Source organism: Petaurus breviceps, unplaced genomic scaffold (genome assembly GCF_028583685.1).
Source record: "Petaurus breviceps papuanus isolate PSGF00001 unplaced genomic scaffold, PetGlider_PUasm1.0 103, whole genome shotgun sequence".
NCBI lineage: Eukaryota > Metazoa > Chordata > Mammalia > Diprotodontia > Petauridae > Petaurus > Petaurus breviceps.
In genome coordinates, this window is record NW_027185588.1 from 3695046 (window position 1) to 3710113 (window position 15068).

Here is a 15068-nt window from a genome sequence, read left to right on the forward strand (position 1 = left end):
ACCCCATTTTAGGAAAGACATTGATAGCCTGGAGTATCCAGAGGAAGGCAATCAGGATGATGAAGGTGACTGTGATTACACTGTAATGAGATCTGGCTGAAAGACCTGGGAATATTTAGCCCAGAGAAGAGAAGGTTCAGGGGGAATGATACTTGTGAAAGAGGGTTTTGACTTGGTCTGCTTGGTTTCAGAGGGCAGGGCCAGGTGCAGTGGGTGGAAGTTATAGGAAGACAAAACTAGGATTTGCTTAAAAGAAAGATGCCCTAAAAATGAATTATCCCAAAGTGAAAGATGTTTGCTTGGGTGGATGTTTCCCTTCCCTGGAGATCTTCAAGAGAGAGCTGAGTGAACAGCTGTAGGGTGTGCTGAGGGGATCCTTGTGGAAGTCCAGGCTGGACAAGGTGACCTCAGAGGTGCCTCCCAGCTCTGAGATTCTCTGATTCCAATGAGTTGTTTTACACATGTAATCAGTCAACAAACATTTATTAAATACCTGCTGTATGCTGGGCACTGCTAAGGAAGATAGTCCCTGCCCTTGAGGCTCTCACAGTCTAATGGGGGAGACAGCATGCAAACAATTATGTACAAATGAGTTATATACAAGATAAACAGGAATAATCAACAGAAGAAGGCTACTGGCACTGAGACTGTGAAAAGTTTCCTCCAGAAGGTGGGATTTCAGCTGGGACCGGAAGGAACCCAGAAGATAGGGGTGAAGAGGGAAAGCATTCCAGGTGTGGGGACATCCAGTAAGAATGTGTGGAGTCAAGAGATGGAGTGTCTTGTGTGAGGATCAGCTTGATCATCTTGAATCTGAGATGCTGCTGTGACGTCCTGGTATTTTGTGATGGACTGGAATTTGATGGACTGAATACATACATGTTGGAGCCTTCTTCACAGAAATATAACATTTGGGAGTGGATGAGATCACCCAGAGAAGTTCCCAGCTTTGGACATATGATCCTGTGATCATCCATTTCTAATGATAAGAAAATCCCTCATCCTCTAAGGCGGAGCATTTCACAACCTTCTGTGTTGGAATGGCCTTCAGAAGGCCAACCCATACTGGCCCAAGAATCCCCTTGTTCAGCACACCTGGCAAGGGCTATCCAGCCACTGCCTGAAGGCCTCCCTCCAGGGTCAGCCTGTTCACATTTGCATGGCTGATCATTATAGCAATCTCATGGTGTTTGTCATGAAGGCTAAATAAGACAGGACATGCAGAGTACTTTGTGAACCATAAAAACTCATTGTTTTACAGAGACAGGGTGGAAAGGTTTATTTGACTTGTTTCCTCTGCTGTAAAATGAACAGATTGGTCTAAATCAAGAGTTCTTATATTTTGCTAGTTGTATTTCAATATAATGGGTTTCCTTCATCCTCTACATACTTTATACATTTAAAAACATTGTTCTGAGAAGGGTTCTGTGGCTATGCCATATTGCCAGAGGGGTCCATGATGGGGTTAACAACCCCTGCTCTAGATGACCTCTGGGCACCTTTCAGCTCTAATGGTCTCTTTTGCATGACTTCCTACCATTGTCTTGTTGACCACTTATGCATCTACTCAATTTCTGCCCCACTGGAGCAACAGGGAAGCTGACAGTCTCACCATAATGGGAGTTACTTCTGGTCCATGGAAGAGAATCAGGGAGAAAGACCTATTGCCACAAATGTCAGATGAGCAGAAGCTTATGAACCTGCCATGTCCTCTCTGGACACCGGGGGTCCTCAAAACCCAGGCTGTCGATGCAGGATGGTGTGGTGTCCAAAATACCTGATTTAGACGTAGGAGATTTTAGAGTCAAATCCAAGCGAGATGGACAGTCCCCCATTGGATGACCATGACCAAATCACTTCTCTTGTCTTATTCGTAGCTTTCTCATCTGAAAAAACAGAAACCATGATAACCTGTTATACCTACCCATAGGATTGTCATGGGGATAAAATGAGAGAACAGAGTGCTTTGCTTCCTTGGTTACTAGGTCAATCCAGTTCCCTCAAATAAATATTAATATAATTAATACAGCACCTATTAGGCTGTGTGTTAGGGACGCAAGTACAATAAATGAAATAGTACCTAGCAAAGGATAAGATCCCTCCCATCCAACTTAGTCCTCTTGGGTTAATAGCCGTTTTCAGATAGGTCCAGCTGTTAGGAATTTAGATCAAGCTGAAATCTACCCTCCTTGTGACTTTACCAACAATTGAGCTTAATTTTGTTCTTGGGGTGCTCTCAGTTCCAAGATAGATGTCGATCATCTCCTCCCTACTCCACCAAGATTTGAAGATTGGAATGAAAATTATCTCCTGCTTAAGAAGTAGATACGTCATTGGACCTCAAGTCAGGAAGACCTGGGTTCAAAATTTGACCTCGGATACTTAGCTGTGTGACCCTGGGCAAGTCACTTTCCCTCTCTCTGCCTCAGTTTCCTCATCTGTAAAATGGGGGAATAATAATAATAACACCTACTTCCTAGGATTGTTATGAGGATAAAATGATAATTGTAAAGCACTTTGCAAAGTATTTAAATGCTAGCTATTGCTATTATTTCATTATTATCTAATTTTCTCCAAGTTAATCACCCCCAGTTTCTTCAACCAAACCTCATATGACACAATTTTGAGACCTCTTATTATCCTGGCTCCCTTCTCTAGGGACCTAGAAAGAATGGAATGAAATATTCCAGGTGTGGAGTTACCAGGGCAGAGAACAGTGGGACTATCACCACCCACTAGAAACAGATTTCCAATTTTGTGGTAGCTAGATTTATTCCTCCTCCTCCCCCACTTCATGATTTTTCTTGTTTAGCCCCTTTCCGGCTAAGAATCTTAGTCCTAATCTTGTTAACAACAAGTCTTTTGAAAATCTTTCTCTTGGCTGTTTTCCCATTCCACTGCAGAACACCTCATTCCAGCCATCACCCCCTCCCCATTAGTGAGTGGACTAGTGTTTCCATCTGTCCTGGAGGAAGGAGAGAGATAGAGTTTGGGGACTGATGCAGAGTGTGGAGGTGAGATTCAGCATATGAGGCTTATTCAGTATATTGGGTGGGGTGGGGTGGAGTGGGGAGATGGGGAGAAAATTCTTCCAGAAACAAGTGATGGGAAATGGGGGTGGTGATACTGAATTAAATGTTCTTTAAGGTCCCTTTTAGCTATGACATTCTGTGATTTTATATACCAAGTGTTATATAGACATTAAATACCAAAGGAGTTTAGAAGTGACTACAAGGCTGGCTAGGTGACACAGTGAATAGAGCACCAGCCCTGAAGTCAGGAGGACTTGAGTTCAAATATGACCTCAGACACACTTACTAGCCTCGAAAGTCACTTAACCTCAATTGCCCTCAAAAAAAAAACAAAGAGATTAGGGGCAGCCAGGTGGCTCAGCGAGTAAGAGCACCGGTTCCAGTGTTGAGATAGACCTGGAGATCGAATCCCGGGCTCAGACACTCAGCACCACACCCAGAAACAACTGGCCGTGTAACCTTGAGCAAGTTACTTAACCCCAATTGCTTAGGGGCGGCCAGGTGGCTCAGCGAGTAAGAGCACCGGCTCCAGTGTCGGGATGACCTGGATCAAGTCAGGGCTCAGATACTCAGCACCACACCCAGAAATAACTGGCCAGGTAACCTTGAGCAAGTTACTTAACCCCGATTGCTTTAAAAAAAAAAAAACCAAAGAGATTACTTTCAATGGGTACAATCCAGAAAAAAGGATGTGAGATTTAATCTGTGTCTTGTAGACTGGTGAGAATATCAAAAGGTGGAAGCAATGGTGTTGGGGGCTAGAGGTTTTTGGGTATTTCCAGCAGAGGAAAGTTCTTAGCTCAAATAGAGCTCAGGAAAGTACAAGATATATTTGAGGAACAGCCAGTGGAACAATTGGTTGGAGGTCAGAGTTTATGAAGAGTAGGAAGTCAGATCAGAAAGGTAAAAGGACTGGGGAGGACCTTGAATACCAGGCTAGAATTTGGCTTTTATTTGGAAGTCAACAGAGAACTGAAGATTTTGGAGTAATGGAATGACCCAATCAGAACTATGCAAGAAGATTGGATGAGAGGATCCATCATGGTCCCTTGTCACTTCAAGTCACACTTCAACTGGCCACACCCCCCCCCTCCATAATCCTATTAATTAAAAGATTAGCTCCTTAATAACAGGGTCTGTCTTGCTTTTTGTATTTGCCAACTCCTGGATACTCCCTCCTCCTTGGTTTTCATAATACTGTTTTCTCCTGATTTTCCTCATATTCATCTGACTACTTCTCTTCTGTCTTCTTTATTGGATCTTGGTCTATGTCACACCTTTTAGCCACAGATATCCCTCAAGGCTCTGTCTTGGACCATCTTCTCTTCTTCCCCTATATTATCTTGCTTGGTGATCTAATCAGCTCCCATAATTTCAATTATTATCTTTAGGCAGAGGATCACCAGATTTATAAAGCCAGCCCTTGTCTCTCTCCTGCACCCCAGTCCTATATTACTGATTGCCTCTTGGATATCTCAACCTAGATGTCTCATAGGCATCTCAAACTCAACATATTCAAAACAACTCATCTTTTCCCCTAAACCCTTCCAGCTTCCCAACTTTTCTCATTGCTGTTGAGGGCATCACCATCCTCCAAGCTTGCAAACCTCAGTGCCATGGCCTCTTTTTTATTCAGATTCACCCCACAAATCCAGTCTGTTGTCATCTTCACGTTTCTCTACTCACAGAATGATCACTCTGGTTAGTTTAGGCCCTTGTCACCTCTCACCTGGCCCAAGTCTCTTCCTCACTTCAATCCATCCTTCACTCACTCAGCTAAATGCAGGTGTGTCCATGTCACACCCCTACTCAGTAAATTCCTGTGGCTCCTTCTTACTTCCAAAGTCAAAAATGTAAGGGGCAAGTAGGTGGCGCAGTGAATAGAGCGCTGGCCCTGGAGTCAGGAGGACCTGGGTTTGGATCAGGCCTCAGACACTTAATACACACACACACAAAATAGCTGTGGGACCTTGGGCAAGTCACTTAACCCAATTGCCCCCCAAAAAGCAAAAAAAAAAGTCAAATATAAATTCCTCTGGTTTGCAGTTAAGAGCCTTAATAACTTAGCTAGCCCCTTTCTAGCTATCTTTCCTTATACTTTGCTCTCCTCCAAGCACGTTTTGTGACCCTGCCCCACTCTCCCCCCTTCCCCCTCTCCCTCCCTCCCCCCTCCCCTCTCTCTCTCTCTCTCTCTCTCTCCCCACCCACCCTGCCCCAAGCCTGGAACACTCTCCTTCCTCACCTCTGATCCTTACTTTCTCTTGCTTTCTTCAAGATTCAGCTCAAATCCCACTTAATGTGGGAGACCACTCTTGGCCCTCAACACCAATGCCTTCCTTCCTGAGATTCTTTTATAGATCTCGTTAGTTTCATGTTGTCTGTCCCATTCCAATGTGAGCTTCTTGAATACAAGGGATAGTGGTTTTGCGTTTATTTCTCAAGTGCCTAACCCTGTGCCTGGAACACAGTAAGCCCTAAATAAATGCAGGTTGACTGGCACACAGTAGGTGCTTTTTCGTTATTATTCGCCCCCTTCATTCGTCTCTAAGGTATCTACAGTGGAAAGAGCACTGGGTTTGGAATCCAATGACCTGGGTTTAAACCCTACCTTTGACACTTGCTATTTGACCTTTTCCTTCTTCCCTGACCCCGAATTTTCTCATCCTAAAATAAGAGAGTTTAGGTAATTTCTGAGAATCTTCCCAGTGCTAAATGATGTTAGCTCTGACAGATTTTTTTTGTTGTCTTCCCATTTTTAAAAAAAGGCAATCATGGTTAATTGTCTTGCCAAGGGTCACACATCTAGTAAGCATCTGAGGCTGAATTTGAACTCGTATCCTCTTGATTTCAGGGCTGGTGCTCTATCCATTGCACCACCTAGTTACCCCACAGAGAGTTTTTAAAGAAAAAAGGACAATTGTTCCTCTGGGTAAGAGGGAGACACACGAAGAAACGTCCTCACAGGCTCCCCCCCCCCCCGTGACATATGACATATTAATTTGCCCCCTTGAGAATGTGAAGGTTTTTTCTCTTAGCCACCGTAACTTCTGAACCTTAGACATACATTCAGCCTAGATTAGAGGGGCTTGGAAAGGTGTTCCCTACCTCAGCTCTGTCTTGGTTGTCAGTCAGTCAATAGACATTTTTAGGTGCCCACCATGGGCCAGGCCCTGTGCTAGGGATACAAAGAAAGGATGCATCTCTGCTCTCAGGGAGCTCACAGTCTAGTGTCACATGCAAACAATTGTGTACAAACGAGCTATGTGCAGAATACATTGGATAGAATCAACATAGAGAAGGCATTGGCATTTAAGGAAGCTGGAGGTTTTCTTCATTTCATGAGATTGTGAGCTCCTCGAGGGCAGGGACCGTCTTTCGCCCTTTTTGTACCCTCACACTTAGCATGGTGCCTAGCACACAGCGGGCAACAATAAACATTTACTGACTGACTGGCTGAGATCCTGGCCGAGGGGTGGGAGGGTGCGGATCAGAGATGACCCAAGCTCCAGTGGCAGTGGGTGGCTGGGTGACAGGCCTTCTCAATTCTAGTTGGTCCATTAGGAATCAAGGGTGAGTAGTGTACCTTGCCTGGGGTATTTTCTTCCTTAATTCAGTCCTTTCTGTAGGGGACAATTGTGGTGGACTCCTGAGACCTTGAGTTCGGGTCTCTTTCCTGCTGCTTAGCTAGGGGAATCTGGATGAGTTTACTCCTCTGTAAAACTCAATTCAACAGGGGTAGCTAGGTGGCACAGTGGATAGAACATCAGCCCTGGGGTCAGAAGGACAGGAGTACAAATCCTGCCTCAGACACAGATTAGCTGTGTGACCCTGGGCAAGTCAACTAACCTCGATTGCCTCCAAAAGAAGAAAAGCAACCCAACAAACCCTCAATTTGATGATCATTACTGAACCCCTTAAGTGCTAGGCTTCTAAAGACAAAGGTATTGGCTCTCATGGAACTTACTTTGGTGGTTGGTGGGAGGATATTGGGAGGTAGGAAGGGGAGGCATTTATACATATATTACGTCTACACAATAAATATACATATATTTATACATATTATATGCCAAGCACTGTGCTAACCACTTTTACAGATATTATTTCATTTGGTTCTCACAACATCCTTATTTTACAGTTGAGGAAACCAAGGCATATAGAACGTGCACAACTAGTAAATGTCTGAGGCTGGACTTGAATTCGTTTTCCTGACTCCAGGCCCAGAGCTCTAACCACTTCACCAGCAGCTGCCTTGAAGAGATGAGGTAAAACAGGAAGACAGATAAATGGAAAATAAGGTCATCGGAGGAGAGCACACCAATAATGTGGTGGTGGTCAACTGGGGGTTGGCAAAACCACATAGGAAGGAGGGGCTGAGCCTGGCCTGAGCCTCCAAGTGCTAAGTGCTCAGAAGCCTTCTGAGAGGCCAAGGCAGCGGTGCATTCTAGGCAGGGGAACAGTTTGTGCCAGACCATGGAGGAAGGAGATAGAATGTGAAGTTCGGGAGACAGTTAAGTAAGTAGTTCTGCCTTCCTGGAACAAAGAATACCTGAGGGTTGATGATACACCCTGAGGCCGGAATCAGACAGGGATAAGTGTGGGGCACCACTGCCCTCATGGGGCAGCTGGGAGGAAAGCACATGATAAATCTGCAGGTGCTACGGTAGAGGAATAGGATTTATTTAATTTTTTTGGAGGGGCAATTGGGGTTAAGTGACTTGTCCAAGGTTACACGGCTAGTAAGTGTTAAGCGTCTGAGGCCACATTTGAACTCAGGTCCTCCTGACTCTAGGGCCAGTGCTCTATTCACTGCACCACCTAGCCACCCTGGAATAGGACTTATTTATCAAACCGGGGGGATCTGATCCTGGGCTCCCCAGAAACAAAGACCAGGTCAAAGTGAGAGAACATTAGGGAAAAAATAAGGGGTGCAGACAGAAGCAGGGCTACAGTGGTTGCCCCTAGGCTCTGAGATGATGCTGGGGGGACCCTCTCTCAACCTAGGGTTGGGGGCTTTGGGTTTCCCCCATTGGGTCCCTGTACTTACTGGGCAGGCAAACCCTGAGAAGATCCTTAAGGTTCTGGAATTGACTTTGGGACAGGGAGAGTTAGAGAACCAAGGCTGACCTCAGAGCCATAACAACTGGGCTGTGGGTTCCTTTCCAAGGGACAGATGAGGTGAGGGCCAACCGGCACCTGGGCCTGAGAGAACTCTGTAATGGAAGTAAGGAATCCTAGTCTATCTTCTGACCTTGGCTTCACGTGGACATGGCAAAGTCCCTGCCCCCTCTCTGGACCTGTTTCTGTATAAAATGAAGTGATTTGGACTGATCAGTCCCTTCCAACTCTACTCAAATGTGCCTTCCAGGACTGCCAGGAAGTAACCCTTGAATAAAACTGGGGAGGGGGGGCTTGCTCCCATGTAGGCTCCTAGAAGACACTATTCTGGAGACAGAAGATTCTACGGACCTCTGAGAAGCAATGTTTCTAGGATCACAGAATCTCAGAAGTCATTTAGGGTAACCCACTCCTGAACAAGAAATCCCTTCAACCTCATAAACTCATGGAATTTAGGGCTGGAGAGGGCCATGGAGATCTTCATTTTATAAAGAAATAGAACCAGAGAGGCCAATGCCACTGGGTAAATAATCAGGATCAGGATTTAAACCTGGGTCATTTGACTCCAAATCCTTTGCTTTTCTCACTCCATGAAATCTCCTGTGGGAGGGCCCAGCCCCATCATAATTGTGAAGTAGGAGGATGAATATGAATTCTGTGAGTTTTGGGAAAACATGTCCCCAGATAAAGAAAGCTCCAAGGACAAAGACACAAGAGTTATGGGGCTGTATCAGTGAGACCCCCAGACTATATTTTATTCTTCACTTTACTGGCAACAAGATGAGCCAGACTAATTCTGTCTTGAAGGAGGCATCCTCTATCTTAGAGATTATTATTATTTGCTTTTTGGAGGGCAATTGGGGTTAAGCAACTTGCCCAAGGTCACACGGCTAGTTTTTGTGTTAAGTGTCTGAGGCTGGATTTGAACTCAGGTCCTCCTGACTCTAGGGCCAGTATTCTATTCACTGTACCACCAAGCCACCCCCTATCTTAGAGATTATTAACTAACTATATGGTGAATGAGATTCTCCCTGGGTTCTCATGGAATCCAAGTTGGGAGACTCCTACATCACCACCACCACCACCACCACCACCACCACTGTCATCATGCATTTATTAAGTGCTTATTGCATGCTAGACACTGGGGATACAAAAGCCACTTCCCCCTCTCTCCCCCCCTCCGCCCTCTGAGAGAGCACATTCTAATGGGAGAGACAACATGCAAACAGCTATGTAATACAAGGCATATACAAGAAAAATGGGAGGTTATCTCAGAAGGAAGGGGCTAGGAAAGCCAGGAGGTACAGGGGGGGAAGAGCATTCCAGGAATGGGGGACAGCTGGTGAAAAGTAGATGGAACACCCAATGTAAGAGCAAGGCCAATGTTATGGAAAAGTCAGATATAAGAATGGAAGAGTAGGGAGGGGCCAAGTTAGCCAAATGGAGGATTTTATATTTGATCCTGGACCTAATAGGGAGCTGCTGGAGTTTACTGAGTAGGGCAGTGACATGGTCAGCTCTTTAGGAAGATGACTGGGATTGGGCATGGGGTGGATTTGAGGCAGGGAGTCCAACCAGCAAGCATCTCCAGCAGTAGCTTGTCTCTCTCAGCTCTAGATCTGGGGGCAGGGGTCACATCTGTAGGGTCTCCTTTCTAGGCAGCTCTCTGATATTTAATCAATGTTAGGTGCCAGGCACTAGACTAGAGCTGTGGATACCAAGAAAGACGACACAGACCCTGGTTTCACGGAGCTCACATTTTAACAGAGACAACCTATGTAAATATGAACAAAGGAAACTGGGGGGTGGGTGGGCATATCTGAGGGCCGACTAGAGTCCCCTGCCTCAATTTTGAGACTTTGCCTTTGTGGGGCACAGTTTTTCTCTGGGATGAAGCTGATAGAGTGGGATGGGGAGGAATCACTAGGGCTAAAGATGTGTCCAGGGTAAATTGGGCTGATGGTGGAGAAAGCAGAACAGGGAGCTCAGCACTCCACACATGTACATCCCCTGGATGCCTCTCCTCCCCTCCAGTTAGTGCCTGGAACCTCACCCCTTCCTCCATCGAGTTTCTTATTTTGCCCAAGGGTTGTGGAAGGCTGATTCTGAGGTAGCAATCACTTTAAGGAAAGAGGATTCAAACACTTCTTTTGAATTTCAAGAGGCTTTATCAAGCTGCCACTCTGGATAGGCCATTTCCATGGGATTCACAAATACATGAAGGAGGAAGAGGATGGAAGGAAGGGAGCTGTCAGTCTTGGCAGGGGGGAAGGGGCAGCTTGTGACAGGCAGGTTGTTCAAAGAGCTAGAGGGAGGCAAGTGTGGCTAGGTAAGATCAGATCTGGAGGCTAGGAATGTCCCCTGCCCTTCTTTGGGACTTGGCTTTACGTGTTATTCTGTCCTGTTTGAGGGACAATCCTGGAAGAAGCTCCCCAGGCTTCCCTCACCCTGGGAGGACTATGATGGGGATTCCAGCTGTCTGAGCTACCTCACTGACACAGCCAATACTCAAATCTGGGTCTTTTGCCTTTTCCCTTTCTGGGTCCCCATGCTCCATTACATCCCTTCTGCTCCCTCCATTGGGAGACCCTCCAACCCCACTCTGGGTCTGGTTGCCCACAAGTACCCAAGGCTTAACCTGAAACATAGTTGGATCTGACTTCATTCCTTTGCACAAACAGGTACCATTAGCAAAGACCATCAGTATCTTCCTATTGGTTCTTGAAAGATGTGAGAACTGGGAACCAAACTCTTTCCCTTTGTGTATTCTTTGACCTTCCTTCCCGTTTAACAGGGAACAGGTAGGACAGGAAATGAGTGGGGGCAGCCAGTAGCCCCAGTCACTGAGACAGAGGTAAGGAGATGAGGGAGAGGCAATGGGGAATGTGGTGTTTTGTAAAGTACACCGTATCTGAAGTTAGAAGACCCGAGTTTGAATACTGACTTGGTTACTAGTGTGTGACATAGGATGTCTCATCTCTCCCTGCCTCATTTTCCCCACCTGTAAAACGAGGGGAATTTTGACTAGATGAAATCCAAGGTCCCTTTTCTGAGTCAAATGCTCATGGCCCCATGAGCTGGGGGTGGTTAGATTACCAGGGGTATCTCTCCAGCTCCTCATCCCCAACCTGGAGTTCCTTTCCCACTCTCATTCCTAATACCATGTCAGAGACTCACTTCCTACCTAACAGTGTTTCTACTTCAGACCACTGAGCTGTGAGCTAAGGGAATCACCAATGTGGGGGAGGTTTTGCCATGTCCAATTTTCAATTTTGGATGTTTAAGCAGGGCGAATTGGGGAGGTAAAGGAAAGTGAGGGGACTCTGCTATAAGAAAGGAGTCCCAGACACCACTGTCTGATTTGTCTTGGGGTCAAATTGTCCCAAACTGAAGTCCACCAGCCTCTCCCCGACTCCATTGCTATCCTATGGTTGGGGGACGGGGTGAGATTGGGAATGGGCAGCAGTGGTAGGAGGTCTCAGGGGAGTAAGGGAGATTTGGACTTGATAGAGGAAAAAACTTTTAAATTCTTAGCAATAATAGCTGCTCTAGAAAAAGAATGGGCTGTCCCCATAGGCAGTGGGGTCCTCACTGTGGCAGGTACGCAAGCAAAAGCTGAATGATCACATGCTGATCAGGATGTTGCTGCTGAAGTGAGGCTTCAAAGAGGCCCTCTGAGGTCCCTTCCAGTTCTGACATTTTAGGACTCCATGATTAGTACCATCATAGAGGAAGGTTCTGGAAGAGTGAGCAGTGCATGAAAGAGTCCAGGATCTCAGAGACAGTGAAAACTACTCCATTCAAGTTTTATTGTTCCCTCTCTGGGTCTGGGTAACCCCAGAATGCACACTCCCATCCCTATCCTGAATGGGCTTTCCTGTTCCCTAGGGTTTACAGAGGTGAGGCTTCAGGCTGGGATGGGGAGAGAGGTCTGAGGCTGATCAGCCCAATCCAGACCCAGGCCTACAAGCCCAGGTCCCTCTCATTGGCTCAGGAAGAAGCCTGCTCCTTCTTAGCCTCCATGGGGATGAAGGGCAGCCCTGGGATGTGGGGAGTCCTGAGGGCTCCCTCAGCCTTCTCCTCAGGGGTACCTGCACAGCAGAAACAGAGCCTTTCCCTAGTATCCCCCATCATCCTGGCTTTCTAAGGCCTTAGTAGCCAGTCCAGGGACACTGGCTCAGGGTAAAGGCTGTTCAGGAGAAAGATCATTAAGCCCACCCCCAAATCTTCTGCAGAGATCCAATCTTTCTTCCTCCTCCCTCAAGTCCAGCAGAGGTGGGGACAGAGATGAGATGGGTAAACAAGTAAAGGGTCCTATTCCAGGTCTATGGAGTCCACGCTCCATCAGATTCCGGGAGATTTCCCATGACGACCGAATCCTCAGACAGTCTGCAGGCGTCATCCCTGAGCCAGAGCAGTCTATGTGGCTGGGACGTGCCCATTGGCCAGCTGGCTGGGCCCAGCCCCCCGAGGGCCCCTAGACCGGGGGAGGTTCCCGCTGTCTGTTCTGTCACTGGGCTGGAGGCTCCCATTCTTCTGCTGGGGTGCTTGGGACTGCTCATCACTTGTGTTCTGTTCTTCCAAGTCACTCCTTATGTCACTCTGCATCTGAAAACCAGAGGCCAAGAGGGGAGGCACCAAGAGGAACGAGAGGCAGGGAGGCAGGAAAGGAATGAGGAAGAGTGAAGAGAGACAGACGGAGATGGGGAGAGCAGAATGGATCAAGAATGAAGGGGAGAGTGGGGACAAGGGGAACAAGAGACAGGCAGAGATGGAGAAAAGAGAGACAAGCGGAGAAATGGGGAAAAACACACAGGGAAAGAGATGAGAAGAGAGATGGAGGGAGAGGAGGGAAAGGCAGATTGTCAAGGCTCTGGGCTGGACTCCTTGCCTGGACCACCTAGTGCCCACTGGTACTAGGATGCCGGCTGAGTCCCTACCTTTTCCACCACCCAGACTCCCCTGAGTTCACAGTTCCCAGGGACCAGGATTCCTGTTCACTTGCCCCTGCTCTGTCTGAAATGGGCCTAGGACAGGAGGCACTAGACACTAGAACATCAGGGGCCAAGGCCAGGGACAGAGCCCAGGTCTAGATCTGTACATACCCTGCCAGCTAAAACAAACTTGTAGACCATCCGGAGGATGAGGCCGGACCAGAAGACATGGAGAACCTGAAGGATCATGAGGAGGGCATTGAAGAAGTAGTATCCAAAGAAGGGCTGGAATTTGATCATGGAATCATAGTAGGTAGTGTAGAGGATTCTGAGGAGAGAGAGGAACCTGGGTCACTGTGGGGCCAGGCTCTGAGAGACCTGTGCAATGCATGGTCTCTAGACAAGTCTCGGTTACCAGACGGTTTTCATTCCCCCAGAAATGGGAGGGGACGGAACAGGAACCCCAAGTTGCAAGGGGAACAGCATCCTGCCAGACCTCTAGACCCTCCTGGTCTGGCCGGGGCCCTGCTCTGTACCATCATCAGGCAAGAGCCATACTTCTCTTTGGAGGGACAGCTCTGGGCAGCAGAAGGCCCTGGATGAGGAGGGCTCTGGACCCCAGGTCTCTCCCACGGATCATACTAAGTCCCCCTATGCCCACCCCACTCCATCTCTTGAGACCAGGCTCACTTGGTTGGGAAGAGAATGAGCCGGCTAACGATGAACACCAGGGCAAAGATGATGAAGAGTGTGTCACAGACAAGCCTCCGCTGTGCATAATTGAACATTTTACAGGCCTGGGAGGGAAGGGAAGAGAGAAAGAGAGAGAATTTTAAAACCACCTAACCTCAAGATTCGGGAGGGGCCTCAGAGGGCATCTAGTCCAACCCATAGTGGACCAGAAATCCCCTTTAGAACTCAACTGGTCATCCAGGATCTGCTTGGAGACCCCAGATGATGAAAACTTATTACTGGGGACAGTCCATTCTACTTGGAGGTAATTCTGATCTCCAGGAAGTTTCTTTATACCCAGCCTCCATCTGCTTCTCTGAAACTTTCCCTTATTGTTGCAAGGTCTCGTTTCTTAAACCATCCTGAACAAAGGATCGCTTTTTATCAAGCCTTCTAATTCCTTCATTCGATGCATGTTTGCCAGGGTCCCTCTGGCATCCTGGTTCTCTGTGGCCAGAAGCTCTCCAGTTCTCTGGTTCCTAAGATGCAGGCCTCAATCTTCTAAAGTCTCTTCCCGTCACCGTACATCATGCTCACGATGTGGTCTGACCAAGGCGGAGCCCACAGGGACTGTTACCTCTCTTGTTCTGCACGCTGGGCTTTTCCAAATGCAGCCCAACATCACGCTATCCTCTCTGGGGCCACTGCATCCCACTGCTGATTCATACTGAGCATTCATACAAAATCCCCCGGGTATTTTCAGAGCCTGGCCACCTCTCCTCCAAATTCTACTTATAAACTTGACAGAATTACTGCATGCTGCTTAAGATTCTGGGGGACCCCGACTGTCATCTAGTCTATTGGAAATGTACCCAGAGATGTGTCTTCTGAAGATTTGTTAAACTACTTCTACTTTTATGGAGCCTCTGCAGGTTGCCCTGAATTAAAACCTACCCTGTTCCCCCTTCTTCCAGATTTATCTTCTGTTCAGTCATTCAGTAAGCTTTTATTAAGTATCTACTATATGTCAAGTATTGTTCTGGGGAATACAAAGACAAAAAAAAAAGAAAAGAAATAGTTCCTGCCCTCAAGGAGTTTATCTGCTCCTAGGGGAGATAACAGGAACACACATAGATATGTAAAAATGATATTCAGATAGCAGTTGGGAGGAATTAAGAAAGACCTCATGTGGGAGGCAGCCTCTGAGTTAAACATTCAAGGAAGCTCAATATTCTAAGAAGTAGAAATAAGAGGGAAGGCATTCTAAGCATGGGCGATGGCCCGTAAAAGCAAGGCGGATGAGAGATATATCACC

The 15068-nt window shown here is 47.0% G+C and overlaps 1 protein-coding gene across 2 annotated transcripts in view; it reads right to left on the reverse strand.

The window, feature by feature from the left end:
- Positions 1–11927: 11927 nt before the first annotated feature.
- Positions 11928–15068, reverse strand: part of LOC138168431 (ceramide synthase 4-like) — a 53476-nt gene continuing 50335 nt past the window's right edge. For both annotated transcript variants that reach the window (XM_069097515.1, XM_069097484.1), the window contains exons 9-11: positions 13772–13878; positions 13253–13409; positions 11928–12755 (exon numbers count right to left, since the gene is read on the reverse strand). In XM_069097515.1, coding sequence (XP_068953616.1) covers positions 12567–12755; positions 13253–13409; positions 13772–13878 — 453 coding nt within the window. In that variant the 3' untranslated portion in view covers positions 11928–12566. The remainder of the gene's footprint in view (positions 12756–13252; positions 13410–13771; positions 13879–15068) is intronic.